Raw genomic sequence first — 24,524 nt, forward strand, 5'->3', positions numbered from 1 at the left:
TATCAACTGGGAAAGGATTGGTGGGAAGCTATGAATGTACAGAATCCCCAATTTTTGCTTTCTTTTTCACTATAAGGGGACTGAAGTGATAAGGTAACAAACACTTCATATCCATAAGTGTTGTGCTAGGGGTGTTGAAATCTCTTAATTATACACCAATAGCCTGCTAATTGCTACAAATAAAGGCCATTCTGACTGAAGGTTTCTATAAGGAAACACAAGCCAGGTACAGGCAGTCCCCGGGTTACGTACAAGATAGGGACTGTAGGTTTGTTCTTAAGTTGAATTTGTATGTAAGTCGGAACTGGTACATATTGTAGGGGAAACTCTAGCCAAACATTTCTCCAGAGCTCAGTTTTATTCTCCCACATCTCACTTCCCTCAGTCCTTTATTCTCAAGCTGAGGTGTCTGCTAAGAAAAGCCGCTCCGCGTCTCCCTGGTCTGCTGTAGGGGGGCGCTAGCTTCGCGTCTCCCTGGTCTGCTGGGGGGAAGCAGCTAGTGCAGGGTTGCCTCACCCCGTTTGTAAGTAGGGATCCGATGTAAGTCGGATCCATGTAACCCGGGGACTGCCTGTACTTAAAATTGTGATCTCAAACTTTGCCCATTCATTGATTCCTGTATATCCTTTGTCTGTGTGTGCAAACTAGGTAACTATTTACTTAAGAAAGTGTTCAGTACACAATTAATTGATTTGTAGGGGGAAATCCAGTATTTGTGAATATAGTAAAGGTACTATAAACTGAAAATAATATGTGTGTGTTTCTGCATGTGTGCAAAATCCTGAGTTGTAACTTTCTGATGCCTAACTGTAAGGTAACCTCAGTGTTACTTTTTAGAGTACTTTCCAAATGAAATAGGGTTAGAATGGCTCAGATTCAATAATTAAGTGATGCAAAACAATAACCCTTTCTTTTTTAACTTAGAAGCTGATTGTTAGCTGGCACTAGAATATGGAATACTAGCAGGTGAGGCCCATTATTGACCAGGCAAAGTCATTTTGCGTAGCTTACACTTATAGGAATATTCAAGAAATTAAATATATGTAATAGATTTTTTTATGAATGTGCTTGCAAAAAGGAAGTAAAAGAACAGTTTTAAATTTGTAGGATTTCAACTTCAAACATTATTAATTTTATTGAATAATTACCATACATAGTAAATTTGAATCAGAAACTTGTAAATTTTCCATTATTCTTTCCCTAATTTGAATTATTTTGTGATTTATAATAGTAAAAATTTTATTTGAACTAAAATGACAGTTGAATAAGAGACTCGATTTTAACCATGTTAGATATTTTTATGAATTCTAATCATAAAAGTTATGACTTTTTTCCAATTAAAAACAAAAATAATTATTTAAACCTTTCACCTAGCATATTCTGTTGTATAAAATTAGTGCATTCGGATGATTTAAATGGCAGGCTTGTTTATGCCAAATTTGGTATCTGTAGGTAATCTTGAAGTATGACTTTAGTTTGCACAAACAAATCCACAAATAAACAAACAAACTCTTCAAAATATATAATAGATACTGTATTAAATGAGGAACCATGCATTATTTGGCTTGCTTACCGACTGCCTTTAGCGAGGCATACTTGTTAAGCTCCTTGCCCGGGGGCTGTTGTTCATAAGGATTTGTGATCTGTCCCATGCTGGGGTATGAATGCGGCTGTGCCATCTGAGGGAGGAGAGGAGAAGTTGGTACCACGTTATTCATCTGGGGACCATCTGTATTAAATAAAAAAAAACAGTCTTTAATTTTGATCATCATTTTGCATTACTAACTAGACAGAGTGAATGCATCACATTGTTTAATAGAAAATCTAGTGTTTACCAGAAAACAAATAAATGTTAGAATAGAGCCATTCTAATCTGCCCCAGCAAATCTATTCACAGGCCATGGTATGGTTAAAGCAGCATATTTGAACGGAAAAAAGATTTAGATTAGTAAATAGTATTTTAAATCAACTGGTTATTAATACGCTAGGGGTGAGTTCATTGAAACACTAACTGCATGGTTTTGTAGTATATATATTATATTAATTACACAAGCATCTTGCGTGTGTGATATATATATACACACACACACACACACACACAGAGAGAGAGAGAGAGAGAGAGAGAATACAAAATTAGGTGCTAATGTGTTTATATATCAACACACTAGGATATAGTTCCATATTCCAACCTGGACTCTAAAGTCCAGGTGTATTTGAATCTGGGATTTGGATCATGTCCATCATTAACACTTGGTGACAATGACCAAGAATGCAGTCACTCTAAATATGCTGATATCTTTAAAGGACAGAGTCCATTTGTATTTTTCTTTCTCCCCTCCTGTCTCCTCTATGCCTCTCCCGTTTCCTCTCCCTCCCGCCCCCATGACAATAGGTCTCATGTCTGTAGAAGATAACATTTACCGTAGCAGCTACCTCAGGGCTAGAAACAGAAGCTGGTGAGTACTTGTAGACTGTCGTATCAGTACAAATTTTATATCTGTTCTCAGGCTGTTTTTTTCTGTTAGATAAGTGAATACAGTGTGACAACTCCCACTCCCCATAAGATATACTTGCTTGTACTATGAGCTTTTCCACCATTATTTTAGCATCTAACTTGGTGAATCAGACTTGTATGCTGTTCCCAGTAAGATAGATTTCTACATGGTCAGCATACCCTTTTGGTGAGTCTGATACCAAACTGCGTGCTTTTCAGTATTTCGAACTGTGTGTTAGTAAAACAACAATACTGTTATCAAGTATATAGAGTTTCAGAATTCTCATGCACAGAAGAGTCCATTTTTGTTAGTTATTCCTGCAATGAAACCAGCCATAATGCCAAATTTGTGACAAAACAACCCTCATAGGGTATGTCCTCACTAGCCCCCTAGTTCGAACTAGGGAGGCTAATGTAGGCATTCTAAGTTACAAATGAAGCCTGGGATTTAAATATCCCAGGCTTTATTTGAATCTTCCCGTCCGGGCACCATTTTAAAATCCCCTTAGTCCGAACTAACTTCCCGCGGCTACACGCGGCAGTCAAACGTTAACTTGAACTAAGTCCTTAGTTTGAGTTAACTGTTATACCTCGTGAAATGTAAAGGTAAAGTCTAGCATAGGTAAAGTATAGGAGGTCACAGTCCTTTGTCTAGCTTTCACCTCTCTGTCAGATTTATTCAGCCACATCTTTAACAGTAAGAAGGGGAATATAGAGAAACACAGACAAATAAAATGGATTTAAGTATAAAAAATGTTCTTTCTTCCAAAGTGCACTCAAGTGTTGAAGTCCTACTTTGATCCCAAGCTATTATCAGAGTTAATGTTGCTGCTTTTCAACTCTTCAACAATTTATGAGGATTTAATAATTAAATAAATTAGCTATGTTTTGTATGTCTCCGGAATCTTATTCACCACTTTGATGGCTTTTGTTTAAGGCAATGGAGTATTCGAAATGTTGACTTTCAAGCTGATTAATGACAAAAACCTCTTTCATTGCTGTTCACTGACTTCTACAGTAGCCCTTGTTCATACTGAAGTACTAATGCAAGGCTAGATGATTGGATGGAAAACATTATTAATGTTTCACATTCAACTGGCCATTAACACAAAGGCTAAATAAGCAAAAGGCCAAATGGAGGCACAGTACATTGTATAAGTGAGGAAAAGATGCATGTTTATACAAACGTCCCTATTAAACTGGATTTCCTAGATTTAAAGGGAAATCTGAGTTGTCTGCATTTGCACCCTTTATTCTGAATTCTGCCCCTTTCACCATCAGTGAAAACTATGCATTTCCATTTTCAAGATTTTGAGTCTCTCAGCTGTTTGAGTTCTAATTCAATTATAATCTTTCTTGTGTTTTCTTTGAATGAACTTGATAACCAAATGCCACTCTGGAACCACTTTATCTTTTTCCTACCAAAGACAGGTAATTTTACAGGGATGATTGAATACACCAGTATTTGGATGATATTCAGAAAAATCTTATTATGGAGTTAGGAAGGGGATTTGACTGTCTAATTATAGCTTCTGGGGGAGCCCAGGTTTAACCACAACTAGGTAATGTTCTTCATCAGGACTTGCTCCGCCTACACTCAGTACAAAGTCCTGTTTAAAACTGTGTTAGGTAAAATGTGTGAGCTACATGTTCTAAAATGAAACCTATTTGCATGAGGGTTCAGTGACAGGCACACTCCCATTTCTAATGCCCTGATGGGAACTGAACAGGAAACATTTTTTTTCTGTCCTGTCAGACTTGAAATGGGATAAAAAGTCATAAACTAAAAATAAATAAATTGTGCATTGATAATCCATAAAATTTTTCTCATTGCATCAACCAAAATGTTTTCATTTTGATTTGATATTTTTAAAAATGTTAACTTTTTTAGTGAAAATAAACCAAAATTTCAAAACAAGAAATCACTTAGGATTGAAAATTAAAACTTTTCATTTAAAAAATGTCAAAGCAAGATGTTTTGATGATGTTGTTGAAAAATTCCCAACCAAATCTACCCAGAACCTTTATGTCGAATCCATCCACCAGCCATATCTTTTCTGATTGATATTTAGAAATACAGTAGCTAGCTTACCAAACAGGGACAATTTCAAGCTCAAGGCTCTAACTATGTTGCTCAGCACAATACACCACATAACCAGCTGGCACTTTTCAACTGCCAGTTCACCAACCTAGACATCTGTTGGGGACTGCAAATGAGGCAGACAAGAAGCAGCTGATAAAAAGTTCCTCAGGGTATGTCTACACTACCCTCCTAGTTCGAACTAGGAGGGTAATGTAGGCATACCGCACTTGCAAATGAAGCCCGGGATTTAAATTTCCCGGGCTTCATTTGCATAAGCGGGGAGCCGCCATTTTTAAAACCCTGCTGGTTCAAACCCCGTGCAGCACGGCTACACGGGGCTCGAACTAGGTAGTTTGAACTAGGCTTCCTAGTTCGAACTACCGTTACTCCTCGTGAAATGAGAGCAAAGAGCCTTAGAAGCGAATGTATCAGCATCTCTGGTGAAGAGGCTTTATTTTATGGCTAAGGTCTGGGCTGTCAAACCAGCAAGCCATGGGGTCACGAGACTCCACCCCACCAAGGATGGGTTGAACTGCTACGGTAATATTAAACGCAGTACTGAGGAACTGCTTTGAGGCTGACTGAGAGCTCCATGTTTATAAAAATGACAACGACTTTCTACTGAATAATAATAGAGAATACTGCTGTGTATCGCAGACATCATACAGCCTGCAGCTAATGGAGATTTTGTAAATGGAAATGCTTTAAGAACTGATGCATCTGTTTTCTAATCCTTGCTTTTTCTGGTAATTTTCAAAGGTCCTAAGGATAACAGTGAAAATACCTATTTGGCTGCAGTCTATTACAATATACGCTGCATTACATTTAATTATGGTAGTGTCATATCTAATTTATGCCTTTTGTTGAGAGGCCACAATGACGGGCATATCAAGCAATCATTAAACATAAAATCAATACTCAATACATCAGGGGCTGACAGATTCTCCCCCACATCAACACCTATTTGGGAAATGTATTGTGCATTATGTTGCTTATTTATTGGTGTTAAACTGTCCTGAGTTTAGAATTTGGGAGAGGGAGATATATGCCAGTAACATAATATAACAGTAATAAGTGTGTTTAAAACGTGGTTTGCCTTGAATCTTCCTAAACCTCAGGAATGGGTCATTATTAAAATCTTCATTGTCTTCAGCCCTTGGAGAGTTAAAGCTATTCTACAGAGTGGCCTGAGGAGTCATTTCCTTCTGTAGCAGAGAAATCAATTATCTCAAGCTTGGAGACAAGAAAAATGGAAAAAAAAGCATACATTTAATGAACAAAATAGAATTTATTAGTAAACAAGCAGCTGCGGACATGGGAAGAAGAGCAAATGAGACAGGCAACAGGAATACAAAAACAAAATGTGAGGGAGGGCAGAAAAGCAGAACAAGATTTTGCTATGAAAACCACCTGCAGACACATACAAAAAGGAAATAAGGCAGGACATACAAAAGGATAGCAGGAAGTTGGCAAAGAGAGAAACAAGAGCAAATTCAGAGCAAAATATAAAACTAGTTGGGCATTTTCAGATACTCAACAGAGAAAGATAAGCCCTAAAGCAGCTAAAGTAGAGAACAACAGCTATAAAAGCAGAAGAACAAGGTCGAACGAATGTTTGCAGATAACTCCCTCCTTATTCTGTCTCTCACAAGTGCATGCAAACATACATTTGTTTCTTTTCTCTACTATAGGGTTTCCTTGCTTTATTTGCAGGGCCAATTCAGCCAGGGATGCCAAGTCTGCAAGCCACGGGGAGACTTCTCCCCACCAGAGATGGGTTGAACTGGTAGTGTGATATTAGATGCAGTATTGAGAAACTGCTTTGAGGCTGACTGTGAGCTCCCTGTTTATTATACCACTAGGGGGCTGTGCCCCCACTCACTGTGCTCACCAACCCCCCCCCTCCACGCAGGTTAAGCAAACCCAGCTCTTCCCCGCCCCCTGGGGGGGCCACCAGGGAGGGTCTGGATGAGGCTGCGCCACACTGGGTCCCTTCTCACTCCCGTCCCCCTCCCCCCTGCCAACCCAGACCCTTCTCTCTCTCTCCTGCCCACCATCTCAGGCCCCTTTTCCCTCCCCCCCCCCCACCAGCCTGGGTCCCTTCTCCTTCCCCTTCTGTGCCAATCCAGGCCCCTTCTCTATCTTCTCCCCACGCCAGCCTGGGCCATTTCTCTCCCCATCCCAAAGCCAACCCCCCTCCCTGACAGTGGCACGCACCAGGCCCAGCTCTAACCCCGGAGCCTGGGGAGGTACAGGGGTGCCTGGCCACTCCATGTGAGGCACAGCGAGGTGCAGGTAGTGCATGTACATGCGACGCTCCAGAGCACTGCACCCTGCTGAGGTGGGGAAATCGGCAGCATGGGGGGCTGCTGTCCTGGCCTCTCCCCTGCGCTTCTCACCGTCCCAGCCCTGCCTGAAGAGCCCAAGGCCACCCATCCACCCGCCAGGAGCAGAAGTGAAGTAGCAGACAGGTCAGCATGGTGGCTCCCCTGGGCGGCTCTGGGATGCTCTGCCAGCTGCTGGGAGGGAGTAAATCTCTGCAGGGGCAGCTGGACTCCAGGTGGTCGTGCACTGTAGGGTAAACTGAGACAGTCCATGGTTATCTCTCCTCCCATGCTCTGGCTCCTTAAGAACCTGGCAGCAGAAGCCCCCAAGCGCCCACTGCTGGCACATAATATAGTGCCCAAAACTGGACACAATACTTGAGTTGAGGCTTAATCATAAGAGAGTAGAGGGGAAGAACTAACTTTTCATGTCTTGCTTACAACACTCATGTTAATGTCTTTTGTTTGTCTGTTTGTTTGTTTTTGCAACAGTGACACACTGTTGACTCATAACTAGCCTGTGGTCCACTATGACCCCCAGATCCCTTTCTGCAGTATTTCTTCCTAAACAGTCACTTCCCATTTTGTATTTGTGAAAATGATTGTTCCTTCCAAAGTGGAATACTTTGTATTTGTCCTTATTGAACTTCATCCTGTTTACCTCAGACCATTTCTCCAGTTTGTTCAGATCATTCTGAATGTTAGTCCTATTCCAAAGCAGTTGCACCCCCTTCCAGCTTCGTATCATCCACAAACTTTATAAGCATACGCTATGTGCCATTATTTAAATCATTGCTGAAGATATTGAACAGAACTGGTCTCTGCAGAATTGATCCCTACAAATCCCTTTTGTTATGCCCTTCCAAAATGATTGTGAACCATTGATAATTACTCTGAGAATGGTTATCCAACCAGTTATGAACCCACATAGTTGTAGCCCCATCAACACTGTATTCCCCTAATTTATCTATAAGGTCATGTGAGACTTTATCAAATACTTACTAAAGTCTAGGTATACCACATCTATCACTTCCCCCTTATTCACAAGGCTTGTTATCCTATCAAAGAAAGCTATCAGGTTGGTTTGACACGATTTGTTCTTTATAAATCCATGCTGATTATTACTTATCACCTTATTATCTTCCATCTGTTTGCAAATTGATTCCTTAATCATTTGCTCCATTATTTTTTCTGGCACAGAAGTTAAGCTGACTAGGTTGTCTTTATTCCCCTTTACATAGATATTAAGAGATTATAGATGTTATGAGATAGGATGAGCAGAATCTAGAGGTAGATTCTGCCACCTCTAGTATTCCATCTATTTGTTTGTATACTTTTTTCATTTCCACTCTTATTTGTCTCCATTCTAAAGTAAACAGTCTCAGTCTTTTCTTTATCCCTCTAAAAGTTTTCCATGCTCCTGATTTTGGTTACCTTTTGCTGAACTCCCTCTACATTTGCAGTACCCTTTTTGAGATGAGGTAACCAGAGCTGAGTACACTGCTCCAGATGAGATTACACCATCAACATATTATCCACATAACTGGATTACCATCTAATTCCTTAGGCAGTATAAAGTCTTGTGTGCACTTAAAAAAACAAACAAACAAACAAACACACAAAAACAAAACAGAGCTGCACGCTGAGCAGAAGCTCTTTCTTCCCAAAATGGGATACCTGTGTGGGGACAGTTCATACACTACAGGCCACTTTCTTATTTCTGGAGCAGTGTCCTGTCAGAAACACAGCTAATGTCTTAGTCTCTGGTTAGGCTCCAAATGTGTAGGAGTTGAATTGAGTTCTGTGATATCAGTTGGCTGATTTGCTGCCATCCAGGAGGGCGTGGGAGTGGGACAGCACTGGTCTTGTGACTAAATTGGCTGGGAGCCTGTGTCTTCTGCATAGTTGCTTATTTCATACTCCCTGTGCATTGTATTATACCATTGGACTTGCCTCTTATTTATTTTCTGTACTCTATTGTACGTAAATACACTTTATTTTTGTACTTTTTTAAAGATAACTTCTCATATGGACTTTTTGCCACGACATCATATTCCCTTTTATGAAGGACATTTATCTGTATGAAAACAGGAACTTTCACTGAAGATTTAGCCACCTCTTATTTTTTCCCACTGAAGTAGTTGTAATTCTGTGATCAAATTTGTCACATTGTAATCTTCTTCTGAGCACACCATTGTGACTTCACAAACAGAGGATTTTAACTTTTTAAGAGGGGCACTAAGGAGATGAAGTGTTCAGATACAAAGTCTCTGCTTACATAAAAATCTCCAGTTTTTGAACTGGGATGGGAAATATTGTTGGGAACAAGAAGTGATGCTATGCTCTTACTCCAATCAACATTTTTGTTTTTCTTCATCTTTTCTTCTAGCAGCTATGCAGACAGTGAGCACTGAGAATATCCCCCCTACCTATGCAAATTAAGGAAAGAGAAAATCAGCAAATTTGACTTAGAAAGCTGAATTTTTGGTCAGCAGAATGTTGTACACACTTTCCCATGAGGTGTCAGCTGTTTTTTAAATCAGTTTTGTCCAGTCCTAGAAATACTAGCAGGATGCTTGAAATGTGCCACCTACTTCTATGTTCCATCATCCTACTTTATTTTGTCTCCTATTGAAAACTGTTTTCTTGCCAGTTATTCTATAACGTCTGTTTTAGAATAGCAATGTGGTGGTCTCATTATAATCCTTGACATTTTTCTGTGTTCCTTTGCTTATTTGAATTTGAAGTTGAATTTGGAAAGACAATGTATGTAGAGTGGTTTTATTTTTTCATTTTTCAGTAGTGATTATGGGCCACCAACTAATGCAAAGAAGATTTTCTTACAGTTTGAATATATTAAAATATTTTACTTGGGACACATCAATGAGCATCCTGTCATCTGAACTGGCCAGGTGGCCTGATTAATTTGACACCATTTGAGAGATACTGAATGAAATAACATGTTGTATAGAATAAAAATTACAAGAATAAGAATGATACTCACTGTATCTTATACCAGGGGTTAAAATTTCTTATCCAATTCAGTATCATTTAACTTCTTAACATGGGCCAAATATATCCACATTAAAGCAGAATTAAGCAAAATGAAACCAATTAAGCAAGAATCATCATTCACTATCAATGGGCTAAATTAGCTTATTGGGAGGTGTCTGCCCAAATTTAAGCACATCCCATTTAAGTGGAATATACTCTAAGGTAGTGGTCCCCAACCTTTTCAGGTTGGCGGGCGCCAGGGGGCGTGGCCGTTCGCCCGCCGGGCGCCAGGGGGCGGGGACACTTGCCCGCCTGGGGGCGGCCCCCCCCAGCTGCATGCCCGGGGGCGGGGCCCCCCCATAGCCACGGGGCCGGGCCCCCCCCCATAGCCACGCGCCCGGGGCTGGTGCCCCCCCCCCCCGTAAGCGCCGCGCGCCCGGGGCCGGCGCCGCCCCCGTAAGCGCCGCGGGGCCAAGGCCGGGGCTGGGGCCAGGGCACACGCAGCGCCCCCGGGGGCGGGGCCAAGGCCGGCGCCGGAGCTGGCAAGGGTACGCACGGCGCCCCCGGGGCCGGGACCGGCCATGTGCCCGGGGCTGGCACCTGCCAGCCCAGATTGCTCCGCGGGCGCATGTAAAGAGCCTGGCGGGTGCCATGGCGCCCGCGGGCACCGGGTTGGGGACCACGGCTCTAAGGCTACGTCTACACTGCGCATTGTTGCACAATAAGATGAATATTGCATACCTAATGAGCCGCCATTTTGTGTCTTGAGCTTTTGCGCAAGAAGGAGCTGTCTACACTGATCCTTCTTGCACAAAAAATCCCTTCTTGTGCAGAGCCGTTCTGCCGCTTATTTTCAGGAAGAACGGACTCTGTGAAGAGGGTGTTTTTTGTGCAAGAAGGAGCAGTGCAGACAGCTCCTTCTTGCGCGAAAGCCCGTGACGCAAAAATGGTGGCTCATTAGGTATGCTGAGATATTCATCCCTATGCCTCATTTGCATATCTTATTGTGCAACAATGCGCAGTGTAGACGTAGCCTAAGAGATATATTGTGTTCAATTACATTCAGATTCCTGAATCAAATACCTTCCAAGTATAACTCAGCTCATGTCAATGGAAACTGTGCTTGGGTTCTAATGTGAGGCTTTTTGTCCAGATATGGACAGATTTTCTTCTGTGTCACAAACATATAAAAACTTGGAAACATACAAAAACTCTTGGAAGCAGTGGAGAATCATTGCTCAACCTTGAAAGAAATAGCCACAATTCGATACCCTTTAGATGCAGGTTCCTGAGGCCTGGATGATGCATCTTACTATTTGATTTTATGTTTTTCAATGACTCTTTTAAAGGGATAGCCTTTTTTTGACTTTTCAGCTAAGTAAATAATCTTTTAAGAAAATAACTTTAAAAACTGAATTACACTAGAATCCTCTTGCTTCCTGTCCTTTTCTATGATCAACCCCAAACATAAGATAAATATGTATTGCTTCTTTGTGAACCATAAGAGCTTAAGGTAGCCTTTTCATCTATAGCAACTGATAACTTAACTAGTTAGTTTTTATTTGAACCATTCATCAGAAGACTTTTCAACCTGTTTCCTATATAGTTCATGTTGTTTTATCCAAGTTTATTCATGGACATTACAGGAAACTATGGGGGAAGGAAGAAGATAAAAATGAAAATTGCCAAAGGAAAAACATTTTCTTTCTTCCTATTTTTGGCCTCTTTATTTGCTTTAGGCCTTTGAAGCAACAGTTGAAGTATCATGAGGCAGGCAAAGCAGATATACAGGAAAAAGGTAAATATAACGCAAGTACAGTAATTCCTCATTTAACACTATAGATATGTTTCAGAAAATGATCGTGTTAAGTGAAAATGTGCTATGCTGGGTCAATTTTCCTATTGAAAACAATGGAAAAAGTGGGGGTTGTGTTTCAAGCGGTGGTGTCTGTTGGGACCTGGACATAAGGTTGGGGGAGAAAAGGGACTGAGTTACAGCAGGTGTTTGGCTCTGGGGAAGGGAAAGGGAGGAAAGGAGAGGGGGACTGGATTGGGAGTATGCCCCTGTGACAGGTCTGCCGGGACCTGCACTGCATCCGGCGAGGGGGGGTCACCGGGGAACAGCACGGCGAGCGGTGAACCCTCCACCGCTTTGCAGGGAGGCGGGGGAAGCCCTGCGCAGCTGCCGGCAATGGGCTGACTGGGGAAATTGTGTTATTCTGGGGACGGTCGTGTAATTCAAAAAACATCCCCCCCCCCAAAATTGTGCTATCGTGAAAACGTGTTAAGCGGGCACGTGTTAAATGAGGAATTACTGTATATGACCAAATAAATTCCTTTCCAGAGAGTCATTTATGAACACCCTGCCCAGGAAATATGTTGTTATGGTATTTCACAGACTGAATCAAATACCTTTCTAGGTAAGAATGAACTTCCTATCCCATTCACAATATTTGAAGTTCCTATCAGATACCATAGAAATGCTATGTGGAAGTAAAAGGAAACATACTTGGAAGCATTGTTTGAAAAGAGGCACATATCTGAACTTCCAGGGGCTATGTCTACACTACAGAGTTTTTCTGAGATACTGAGAAAAAAAGGAGGCATGTTCTTTCAGAAGCCCTGTATTCTTCATTTTGGCTTTCTACACTGCAGTTCTTTTTTGGAAAAAGATTCTTTTTTTCCAATTCTTTTTTCAGAAGAGGCTTTTCTGACATTTGGGCCATCTATACGGGGCCAAAAGTGGGAAAAACCTCCTCTTTCAGAAGAGCCCTTATTCCTCATAAAATGAGTATAAAATGAGGAATACAGGGCTTCTGAAAGAATGCACCCACTTTTTCGGAAACTGATCTAAAAAAGCTGATGTGTTGCCTGGAGGCAGCAGAGAAGGTATCTCAGAAAAACTCTGTAGTGTAGACATAGCCCTAATGAGGAATAAGAGCTCTTCCGAAAGATGTTTTTCCCACATTTGGCCCCGTGTAGACGGGCCAAATGTTGGAAAAGCCTCTTCCGAAAAAAGAATTGGAAAAAGGTACGCTTTTTGCAATTTGCCTACTTTTTTCTGAAAAAACCCCTGGGCTACGTCTACACTGGCTCCAAATTCCGGAAAAGTGATGCAAAGCAGGTAAGTCAGAATAGGGAAATCCGCGGGGGATTTAAATATCCCCCGTGGATTTAAATAAACATGTCCGCCGCTTTTTTTCCGGCTTGGGGAAAAGCCGGAAAAAAGCATCTAGACTGGCGCGATCCTCCGGAATAAAGCCCTTTTCCGGAGGATCTCTTATTCCTACTTTCAGGAAGCAGGATCTCTTATTCCTACCTGCTTTGCATCCCTTTTCCGGAATTTGGGGCCAGTGTAGACGTAGCTCTGCAGTGTAGACATAGTCTTAGCTACCTTGGTCCTTTCAGTTCCTGAATTGCTATTAATTTGTTTCTGAGTCTGCGTTTGTTTCTCTAGCTGTATGCATGTGTGGCCTGTAGTAGATGAGTTGCATTTCTTCCATGAATACTCATCCTTATGCATCAATAGTTCTTAGAGTAGCTGTTGATTACATTATCAGTCACAGGTACACCAGCTCATTTGCCTTTTGTGTGGCCCCTAAGTACAAGAGCTGGAAATTAAATAAAAGGGGGGAGGGGTTACAACAATATTTCCCTTTTTTCTAATTTTGATTTTTTTTTCTAATTTTAAAATGGACTCATTTAACCAATTCTGTAGTTGGTTGATAAAGGACAAAATTTATCGCAGAATTTCACAGAAATTTCATGACATTTTTCACACTTTTCCCCCTAAAAAGTCTTATTGACAGATGCTATTTTACATTAGGATTTAAGATGATTCTCAAGTCAAACATTTGACCTTCTCTTCTAATCTTACATATAAATGTTCATACATGTACAAAATATAGGTGATGAGAATGTGAACAAAGACCGGCTATTAACTGGTATTTGGACAGTTCCACATCCATTAGAATGTTATTTTCCCTTTTGCTGAACCTCTGCTAGGCATGTGTGAGGAATTTTATCATTTCAATCACGTCCTCATTTTTTTCATGTTTAAAAGGCAACCCTGGTGTCTCAACCCCCATGTTATTTTAAGACACTCTCTTTGTTGAATTTTTCTGTGCTCAATAAGGTCCATGCACATACACTGATGTCTAGCATAGAGGTGACCCAGTTCTATTTTGTGATGCTGCAAAGGATTTTCGTAGAGGGACAGCTTAGCTGGTAAAAGGACAACCATGAACATATGTTTCAGTAAATGGGAGAAGAAAAAATATACTACTTTAGATATTCAGGTTTCAATTTTTTTGAGCATGTTGTCAGTCACTTGAAATTGAGAATATATATTTTCTTACAAGCTCCTTATCAAAAAAGAAAAAAATCACTAAGGATAGGCTTTACATAGAACGACTAAAAGTGTCAAAATAACTACAGTAGGTTAATTAGGGAAACTGCAAATCCAGAGTAAAACCAAAGATTTTATGCATTTGAGGGTAAAACATACTGGACTGGACTGTCAAAAGATCAGGGGCAAGTCATTTAACCTACTTACATTTAGCCACAAATACCTTCAATGTATAAAGCTGGCATACAGTGACTTTAAAAAAATCCACCCACTAATGATGTAAATTTGAGGGTTCAAATATGCAGTCTGGTAGGTAAGTGAATGTAAAATTGTGGGAGCAATTGTGCTAGAAGCCAGGAACGTGCTTAGCTTTACGGGAGTTTTCAGAGACTGCCAGTAGGCAATTTAATTCACAAATCCTTTCAGCTCTTAGTCATGCACTCCTTTTATGGTGCATATTTGCTTCTTCTTCTAACATGTGTTACAGGGTGTGCTCAGGGTGATAAGTGATTTGTAGGTAAAAGTCAACATAAAAGTATGATTCCAGAGTAAATGTGGGAAACAATCTTATTAAAATGATTTTCAAAAGTGCTCTGTGTGGGCCTAATTTTGCTCTCAGTGAAATCAAGGGGTTCCGAAAACAGAAGCAGAATTAGACAAATGGGCTATGTCTACACTCGCGGCTTCTTGCGTGAGTAATATGCAAATGAAGCTAAGCGTGGAATATCGCCGAGCCTCATTTGCATACCTAATGAGCCACCATTTTTTTCAGAAGAGGCTCTTGTGCAAGACGGAGCGTCTACACTGCCCCTTCTTGCGCAAGAAAAACCCTCTTACTCAATGTCGTTACATCTATTACTTTTCAGGAAGAATGGCATTGTGCAAGAGGGTTTTTCTTGCGCAAAAAGGGGTAGTGTAGACGCTCCGTCTTGCGCAAGAGCCTCTTCTGAAAAAAATGGTGGCTCATTAGGTATGCAAATGAGGCTCGGCGATATTCCACGCTTAGCCTCATTTGAATATTACTCACGCAAGAAGCCGCGAGTGTAGACATAGCCATGGTGAGCACTTTTGAAAATCTCACCTTTACTTTTCAGCTACCATCTTACCATCTTGGGTCACCTCTATGCTAGACATCTTATTAGCTACGGCCATTATTTAGAAATAACTTTACTAGCGTCTACACAGCCAAATTGCTATTTTGAAATTAATTCAAAATAGTGTAGTGCTTATTTCGAATTTGGTAAACCTCATTCCACGAGGAATAACACCAAATTTGAAATAGCTATTTCGAAATAAGTGCAGTGTAGACACTTATATCGAAATAGGGAGCCTCCAGCCTTCCCTGGTGGACACTCCAACCTCAACCAAGAACACTCCTCTCCCTTCCCTATCCCCAGAGCCCTTAAAGGGGTTGACTCTGGCCACAGTGCCTGTGCCAGCTCCAAGCCTGCCAGCCCAGAGCCATCAGTCACTGCCCCTGACCCAGTGGCCCCAAAACATGAGCCAGCAAGCTACTGGCAGCCAGCCCTCCACCGCTCCCCAGGAGCAGTCTGCCAGCTCCCAGGAGTCTGCCTGGGCCCAGAGAAGGCGGGCGCCTTCCTGGTCCAGGGTGGAGATCATGGACCTTATTCAGGTTTGGGGGGGATGCCCCCAACATCCATGATCTCCACACTAGATGGAAGAACATGGCTGTCTATGGCAGGATAGCTGCCAGCCATACCACCAAAGGCCACCTACAAAGCCTAGCTCAATGAGGGACAGCGGAGCATTTTGCCTCTGCGTGTTCTGGTTGTCCTCACTTGGAACACCACAGCACTCTGCAACATGGAGCCGGAGCAGGTTTGCATGACAATCAAGTTGGTCCGGCGAGACCCCCAACCCTGAGCCTTCAGCTTTCCCTCCCTCTTCTTCCCCTTGCTTCCCCCTTCCAGCTCCCTCCTGCCGGGTTTCCCTCTTCCTTCTTCCCCTCTCCCGCCTCCTTTCCCCAGTCTCACCAGAGTTTCATTCTCCCCCCCCCCCTCCCAGTTTTGTTAAATAAAGAGAGTTTGTGTTCCTGAAAGTACATGTATTTTATTTGACATCAGGACGGGGGGTTAGGGAGGGGTAAGTGGGAGGACGTGAGGGAGGAATGAGGCACAAGCCCCCAGTGGGGCAGACCGGGGAGGCTCTTAGTGCTCCTCAGGGTAGAAGCTCTCCTGCAGGGCCTCCTGGATACTGACAGCCCCCAGATGGATCTCCCGGATGGCAGCCTGCAGAAAGTGCATCCAGGCTCGCAGCAACACATCCACAAGAAGCACCAGAGTGCCCAGGGGCAGCTCTGGCTCCATGTTGCAGAGTGCTGTGGTGTCCCAAGTGAGGGCAACCAGAACATGTAGAGACAAAATGCTTTGCTGTCCTTCATCGAGGTAGGCAAGCAAGCAGGGAAACCTGAGAACTGGCTGTCCGGGGGGGGGGGGGGGGTCCCTTTAAGCACAGTCCTCAGATAGCCTCAGGCAGCAGCCACACAAAATAACTCCTGACCTGATGCCCTGCAGGACCTGATTTCGGCCGGCCGTAAATGCGATTCAACGTCCACTCAGTGTGGACGTGCTATTTCAAAATACCAAAAAGCTATTTTGAAATGCATTTTGTGTGTAGACGTGTTATTTCGAAAAAAGCTATTTCAAAAAAATGTTGTAGCGTAGACACACCCTATATAACTAACTGGCAAAGGAAGTGGGGATAGTGATCCTGCACTAAAAATGTTAAGCCTCTAGATTATATACTGGGCATCTAGGATGAAATTCTGCTCTTGGATATGCACAAACAACATTTTAAAATTGTAATGACAGGAGTTAATTTCTGCATGCCCATTACAAGTTCTTCTTGTGGAGACAGGGAAGGAGGGCCAGAACCATCTAGAATTGCTGTCTCCTACATGGGAGTGCAGGACTACTACAAAGTTGCTTCCTCAGGGTATCCCAAATGGGGCAATGAGAAAGCAAAGGTACAGCTTCCCATGCACTGATCATCTGGGGGCTGTGTACTGCACACTTTAAGAGGCATAGTGCTCCCCACAGCGTACCAATCACCTTTGGGAGGCAGTCTCTGTGCCAAAAGAAATCTCTCACGTAGGTCTCTGGGCTTGTGTACCTCCACTATGCACCCAGTCTAAGACTGTGTCAAATAAACACAATCTAGCTCATGATACATGTTTACATGGTTTTTGGAAACTAGTTTTGTTTCAAAGGGCTGCCAGGAAAACATAAAATTAGTAAGTGCAGAAGTCTAGAATTTGCATTTTGCCAGATACAAAGTTTTGTTTCCTGAATTGGAGAAGGCGCAGAGTATGCCAGGGGTTCTGCACCAACAGAAGAGTCTTCTGTGTTCATATATCAGTTAGGCTGTGTCTAGACTGCAGGGTTTTTTTGAAAAAAGTAGCATTTTTTCGAAACACCGTCACCTGCGTCTAGACTGCAGCCGTGTTCTTTCGAAATTAAATCGAAAGAACGTGGCTTTTCTTTCGATGGCGGTACTGCTCATTTCACGAGGAAGAACGCCTTTTTTTGAAAGTGCTCTTTCGAAAAAAAGTGATAGAGATGTAGCCGTGTTAGTCTGGGGTAGCTGAAGCAAAATGCAGGACAATGTAGTGCTACATTGTCCTGCATTTTGCTTTCGAAAAAAGGCGTTCTTGAATGCAAACAGGGCTTTTTCGAAACAGAGCATCCAGACTGCCTGGGTGCTCTCTTTCGAAAAAGCGGCTCACTTTTTTGAAAGAAGAGATTGCAGTATAGATGTTCTTTTTCGAAAGAGGCTTGCAGTCAAGATGTAGCCTTACTGAGGAAGCAGGATATGGAGGTTATTTCAATATTATCAGTCAAATCAAGAGTCTTACAGCAATTTGGTGATAACTTTTCACTTAATGTAAAATAAGTTGGTAGATCTCAGTTAAGTTCTTAATGGACACGTGTTCACATCACAAAACCTACCATCACAAATGGGAAAACCCTTGTTAGTGGTTTCAGATGAGAGGCCACGGACTGAACAGGGACAAAGTGACAGAAAACAAAGTGACAGAAGTACCTCCTAACCTCTAAAGACAGTTGTTCTAGATTAGAAAAGTTGTCTTGGTGGGAAAATAGAGGAGATAACTACTTTACATGTATTCCTGCTGGGTTGTAGACAAACTGAGAACTTTTGAGTCTAATGTGTTAACTTGGCAAAATTTGTGTAACTTTTGAAAGAACTGGATATGGAAGGCTCCGGTTTTTTGCACTATCTTCTCTAGAATCACTCTTTCACTGTCATTTAATGTGTAAGTTTAGTCTTGATGAAAGGCATTGGAATGACAACCCTAGAGAATGGGTTGACATTCCACTATATTCATGCAAAATAGAGCGCAGGTAGCAATTTCTTCCTATTCCTCTCCCAATATGTCCTGACCTTGCTCTGAGGACCACATCAAAGAGTGAAAAATAGTTCAGTCTGTGTCCATCCATTCACTTTGGCCTATCTGCAGAGAGCAAGGTGCTAATTTGTGTTTCCCTTTGCAAGGTGTTTTTTATAATGGGGTCACTGAAAAGTGGTTGAGATCACCAACTCATTTCACAAAGGCCACCGAATAGTCATTAGCTGCTAATAACATACAATTATTGGGAATGTGGGCTGTGTTGAATTGGTGAAATGGAGGTAAAAGGTCGCTTTATCCTGTCAGCAGTCTCCTGAGCTTCAGTTTCATCTTTCATTAAGTCACAGCACAATTCTTCACATCCAGTACACAGCACTGACTATCTCTCCCAGCTTTATATGCTGCAGGCGTGGTTTTCCTGAATGTTTACCAGGTTGTAATATTATCTTTCCTAAATTGGGTAAGGTGGTATTGGCTGAGATTTGTGACCTAGACACCTTATTTCCTTTAGCGAATTACCATAGAAATAAGAGGTCCCCATCTCTCAGTTCTTTGGTAGTCTGAGGAATAAGATCATATAGTTCACTGAATCTAGCTTTCAAAATTGGATCTTTGCCCTCTTGGTAAATGGATGCTCAACAGAAATGTTCCAGTTTCAGCATTTTGTAACATTTTAACTAGATCAAATACTCATTATTTTGAGGCCACAAGCATTTGGTACAAAACCATGAATGAAATACTACCAGTTTTATTTGCACTTGATACTGGTTAACAATGCTGTTGCACTTCAGTGTACAGATCCACAAGCTGCCACTTTGTGCTTACATTTCCATAGGGTCCACAACTAGATTTGGGGCTCAATCTTACATCACCTCCAAAAAGTTAACTGGTTTGGAGAAAGGGGGAATGATCAAATTCATTTTATGCCCCAGACTTAATTTAATCTCCCTGGCTACGTCTAGACTGGCCACAAATTCCGGAAAAGGGATGCAAATCAGGTAAGTCAGCATAGGGAAATCCGCGGGGGATTCAAATATCCCCCGCGGATTTAAATAAACATGTCCGCCGCTTTTTTTCCGGCTTGGGGAAAAGCCGGAAAAAAAGCATCTAGACTGGCGCGATCCTCCGGAATAAAGCCCTTTTCCGGAGGATCTCTTATTCCTACTTTCAAGTAGGGCTTTATTCCGGAGGATCACGCCAGTCTAGACGCTTTTTTTCCGGCTTTTCCCCAAGCCGGAAAAAAAGCGGCGGACATGTTTATTTAAATCCGCAGGGGATATTTAAATCCCCCGCGGATTTCCCTATGCTGACTTACCTGATTTGCATCCCTTTTCCGGAATTTGTGGCCAGTCTAGACGTAGCCCCTGGTTATATTGTTGTTCCCCTTCCCAGGTGGCAACTACTCCCTTCCTGGTTGTTCATTTAGGGCATGCTTACACGAGGAAATTATTTCAAAATAACTTATTTCAAAATAATAACTCCTGAAATAACTATTTCGATATAGTGTGTCCACACTATAAGGAAGCCTTGAAATTAGTCCGAATCAGGCTCCTTTAATGTGTATGCGGTACCTTGACTTAGAGGAAGCACTGGGGAGTAATTACTCTGAATGACTCTGGGGAGTAGTTACTTAGAAATAGGAGCAGTGAAGTGTCCATACTACGCTATTTCAAAATAAATGTTATTCCTCATGAAAAGCAGGAGTTATTATTTCAAAATAACCAGCCCCTTATTTCAAAATAATAGGCTTGTTAGTGTGGATGCTTTGCTTGCTATTTTGAAATAAGAGCTTAAACCATACCCAGTGTAGAAGGTCAAAATGAGACTTATGCACCATTTAAGTCACTTATGCCATGACACAGGTTGTAAATGACAAATAGATGAATATGCTCTGTGCTGGGATGAATTTCTCCCTACATGCAGTTTTAACATTATAAGTTTATGTTCTTTATGCATTTGAACAATTGTATAAAATTGTTCAACATCCATAGCCAACATGTGAAAGCAAAATACCTACACAGGCACTTTATATCTCTATTGTTTCTGGTAATCACAATTTATATACTTTGCATATTGCAGTTTAATAAATGCAGAGTTTGTTTGACTTTCTCAGAATTCCTTCTAAGAACACTTCTTTTTGGAGCCTTACTAGACACATGAGCTCATAGGATTGGAAAGGACAAGAGCAGGGGTGCCATTTCAGATTTTGGTGGGGGAGTCGGGGCAAGCTGTGCATGACTTGATGGTGGAGGAGGGAATCAGAGCATGAGGGATCAGACTGAAGACAGAGGCTTCAGCAGTGTTACTGAGCATGCTCAGTACAAGCCAAGCACCAAATGGAGGTGGTAGAACCAACCCCATCTGTCCTTCCACACAGGCATATCATCTCTAGTTATGAGCTACTAAGGCACTGGAAAACTGCTTTTTTGGCAGACAGCCTAGCAGTTAGCTGACAGGAGCACTGAAACTAATTCCTATATAAAAGAAAGAAAACTAAATAAATATTAATAATATTTAGATCCACTCAGCTCTAATATTAGAATATCCTGACATCATGTGGCAAATCAATTAAGGCACACTAGTTAGCCTTAAAATGTTGTTACTAACTCTGTGGAGAGAGAGAGACCTTATCAGGACTCCTGGTCTCTATTTCAGCTCTAGAAGAAGAGTGGGGTCTAGTGGGGAAAGATACATTTCAGCTCTATATGAGAGCATCAGAATGGTCATACCGAGTCAGACCATCTGTCCTTCTAGCTCTGTATCCTGTCTTGCAACAGTGGCCAATGCCACATGCTTCAGAAGGAATAAACAGAAGAGGTAATCATCATGATCAATCCTCTGTCAGCTATTTGTTTGTTTTAAATCTGCTACCTATAAATTTAATTGGGTCATCTTCCTGAGTTATGTTAGTAAAGGAATTAATAACATTTCCTTATTCTATTTTTCCACACCATTCATGATTTTCTAGACCTTTAACATATCCCCCCACTCTTTTAGTCATTTATTTTCCAAGCTAAAAAGTCCCAATATTGTTACTCTCTCCTTACCCCCAAATCATTTCTATTGTCCTTTCTGTACCTTTTCCAAATCCACTATATTTTTCTTAAGATGGGGAGACCAGATCTGCACACAATATTCAAGATGGGTATGTCTACACTAGTCCCCTAGTTCGATCTAGGGAGGCTAATGAGAGCGACCGAAATTGCAAATGAAGCGTGGGATTTAAATATCCCGCGCTTCATTAGCATGTCCCGGCTGGTCGCCCATTTTATAAATTGACTAGCCCAAAATAACTGCCTGCATCTATACACGGCAGTGAAACGGGATTCCGAATTAAAGCCCTAAATCGAATTAGCTGCTATTCCTCCTTCAATGTGGTTTACCAGCTAATTCAATTTAGGACTTTAATTCGGAATCCTGTTTCACTGCCACGTGTAGATGTAGGCAGTTACTTCGGGCTAGTCAATTTCTAAAGTGTCGACCGGGCGGGAACATGCTAATGATATTTAAATCCCACACTTCATTTGCAATTTCGGTCACCCTCATTAGCCTCCCTAAATCGAAATAGGGGGCTAGTGTAGACATACCTGATGTGGGCACACAATGACTTTATATAGAAGCAATATGGAATTTTGTCTTATTCTCTATTCCTTTCCCAACGATTCCCAATATTCTGTTTGCGTTTTAGTTTTTAGATTGCCACTGCAAATTGAGCAGATGTTTTCAGGGAATTATCCATAAGGATTCCAAGATCTCTTTCTTGAGTGGTAACAACTATTTTAGACCCTATCATTTTTGTATCTATAGTTAGGATTTATATTTTTCCATGTGCATTACTTTGCACTTATCAACACTGAATTCCATCTGCCCTTGTGTTGCCCAATCAACAACTTTTGAGAGATCCCTTTGTAACTCTTTGCAGTCAGCTATGGATTAGTCACTGTTTACCCCTTTTTCAAGAATGTTTATGAGAAGTTTAACAGCAGTGAACCAAATGGAGATCCTTGCAACACAAAACTCATTCCTAATCTTCTCCCACCCATCTTTTAAGTGGAGTACCTGGCAATGTTTCCATGATAATCTAATAATCCTTCAACTGCCTGAATAACCAACCTTTTGTTATTTTTAATCACTCTGCCTCCCTATTTTTATAACAAACTCCCTGCCCCAAAGGCAATGCTGCAAACAGCTCAAACTCTGTTGCATTTAAGAACTGCCTCTGGAGTCAGAACATGGGCTTTAAGCAGACCTCAAGTATGAAATCCAGTGGTCCAAACTCAGGAGGCCCTAACCCCTCCATATATGGTGCCCTTGCTCAAGAGGTCATTTAGTCCAATCTCCTACATGCATAACTAAGGATGTTAAATTGAGAATAATTGACTAACCAAAGTCGATAGGTGCCTCCACCTCTGAAGTGTCAACTTACTACACTTCAAAGGCGGAAGCGCAGCGTGGAGCCTGAGGTCTGCTGGTGTTTCCTGCTGACCCTGGATTCCATGCCGCTTCGAAATGCCGCTTCGAAATGCCTGGCATCAGACTCCACGTAGCACTGCCCTGGTGGGGGGAAGCAACTAGTTGACTAGCCTGTCGACTATTTGATAAGCATTTGCTTATTAGGATAGTCAACTAGTTGACTAGTCCTTCACATCCCTATGCATGAGGACAAAACATTATCTAGATCATTCCTGACAGGTGTTTGTTTAACCTGCTCTTAAAAATCCCCAATGATGGAGATTCTACAACCTCCCTAGGCAATCAATTCCAGTGGTTAACTTGCATCCATATGATTTGCATGCTGTTCTTTTCTTCTCTTCTTGGCGAGAAAAGGATTTTGGCAATAATTCTGCTATACTTCTTTCCTTTACACCAAGGGTGGGTAATAATTTTTTAAGTGGTTGCGGGCTGCACCGGAAGAGAAGGGGCTTTCAATAGAAGGGGCAGGGTATGGATGCTTCTGGGCTTCCCCACCAACAGCCCTTTTCCCCCCTTCACACTAAGCACCCATGCTCCTGGTGATAGGAGGAGACTTCCCGTGCGCCCCCACACCCAGGCCAATCAGGGCCTAGGGGTGGGGGAGCACACAAAACCTCCTCCCTCCCTTCCAGGAGCACACTGCGCTTCTAAGTGCCACGTGCTCCTCGCAGGGCAGGGATAGGGTAGAGGAAACTTCGTGTGCTCCTTCCATCCCCAGGCCAATAAGGGTTTGGGGGTAAGGAAGTGATCAAAGTCTCCTCCTGCCCTGCCAGGAGCACACGGCAGATCCTGGCGGGGCGGAGGAAACTTCATGCACTTCCCCCTGCCCCCAGGCCCTAATTGGCCTAGGGACGTGGGAGCAGTAGGGCTGCCACGGGCTGGATCAACCCACTTGGTGGGCCAGATCTGGCCTATGGAGGCCCTTTTGCCCACCCCTGCTTTACACCCTGGCCCCAAATGCACTGAAGTCAATGGAAAATTGTTCCTTAATGCTTAATCTTACAACAGACTGAATGCTATCAGCTCCCATTAACTTCTATTTATGGGAACTTAAATGCTCTGCATTTGAAGAGGTGAAATCCTGGGCCCATAGAAGTTAATGACAGTTTTGCTACTGACTTCAGTGGTGTCATAATTTTACTTGAGGACTGGTGGATGTTAGCTACCTGGTGTGTATTGTTCCTGAAATTAGAATTCCCTGCACAGCTGATTCAGACAATGAACTCTCTAATGACACAGAGCATGTGTACACAGCAGGGCTAAAGCCAAAACAAGCTACGCAACTTGAGCTACATCAATTGCGTAGCTTAATTTGAAATAGCTTATTTTGGCTTTTGGCACTGTCTACACAGCAGGAAGTCCGAGTTTGAGCATTCTTCCTCTGACTTCCCTTACTCCTTGTAAAATGAGGGTTACAGGAG

At 42.1% G+C, this 24,524-nt stretch overlaps 1 protein-coding gene across 2 annotated transcripts in view; it reads right to left on the reverse strand.

Moving 5' to 3' along the window:
* The window catches only part of SHISA9 (shisa family member 9), a 350,588-nt gene that overhangs the window by 42,089 nt on the left and 283,975 nt on the right, over window positions 1–24,524 (reverse strand). For both annotated transcript variants that reach the window (XM_089782295.1, XM_006131457.5), the window contains one exon: window positions 1,574–1,729. In XM_089782295.1, coding sequence (XP_089638421.1) covers window positions 1,574–1,729 — 156 coding nt within the window. The remainder of the gene's footprint in view (window positions 1–1,573; window positions 1,730–24,524) is intronic.

Source organism: Pelodiscus sinensis, chromosome 15, assembly GCF_052426305.1.
Source record: "Pelodiscus sinensis isolate ZL-2025 chromosome 15, ASM5242630v1, whole genome shotgun sequence".
Taxonomy (NCBI): domain Eukaryota; kingdom Metazoa; phylum Chordata; order Testudines; family Trionychidae; genus Pelodiscus; species Pelodiscus sinensis.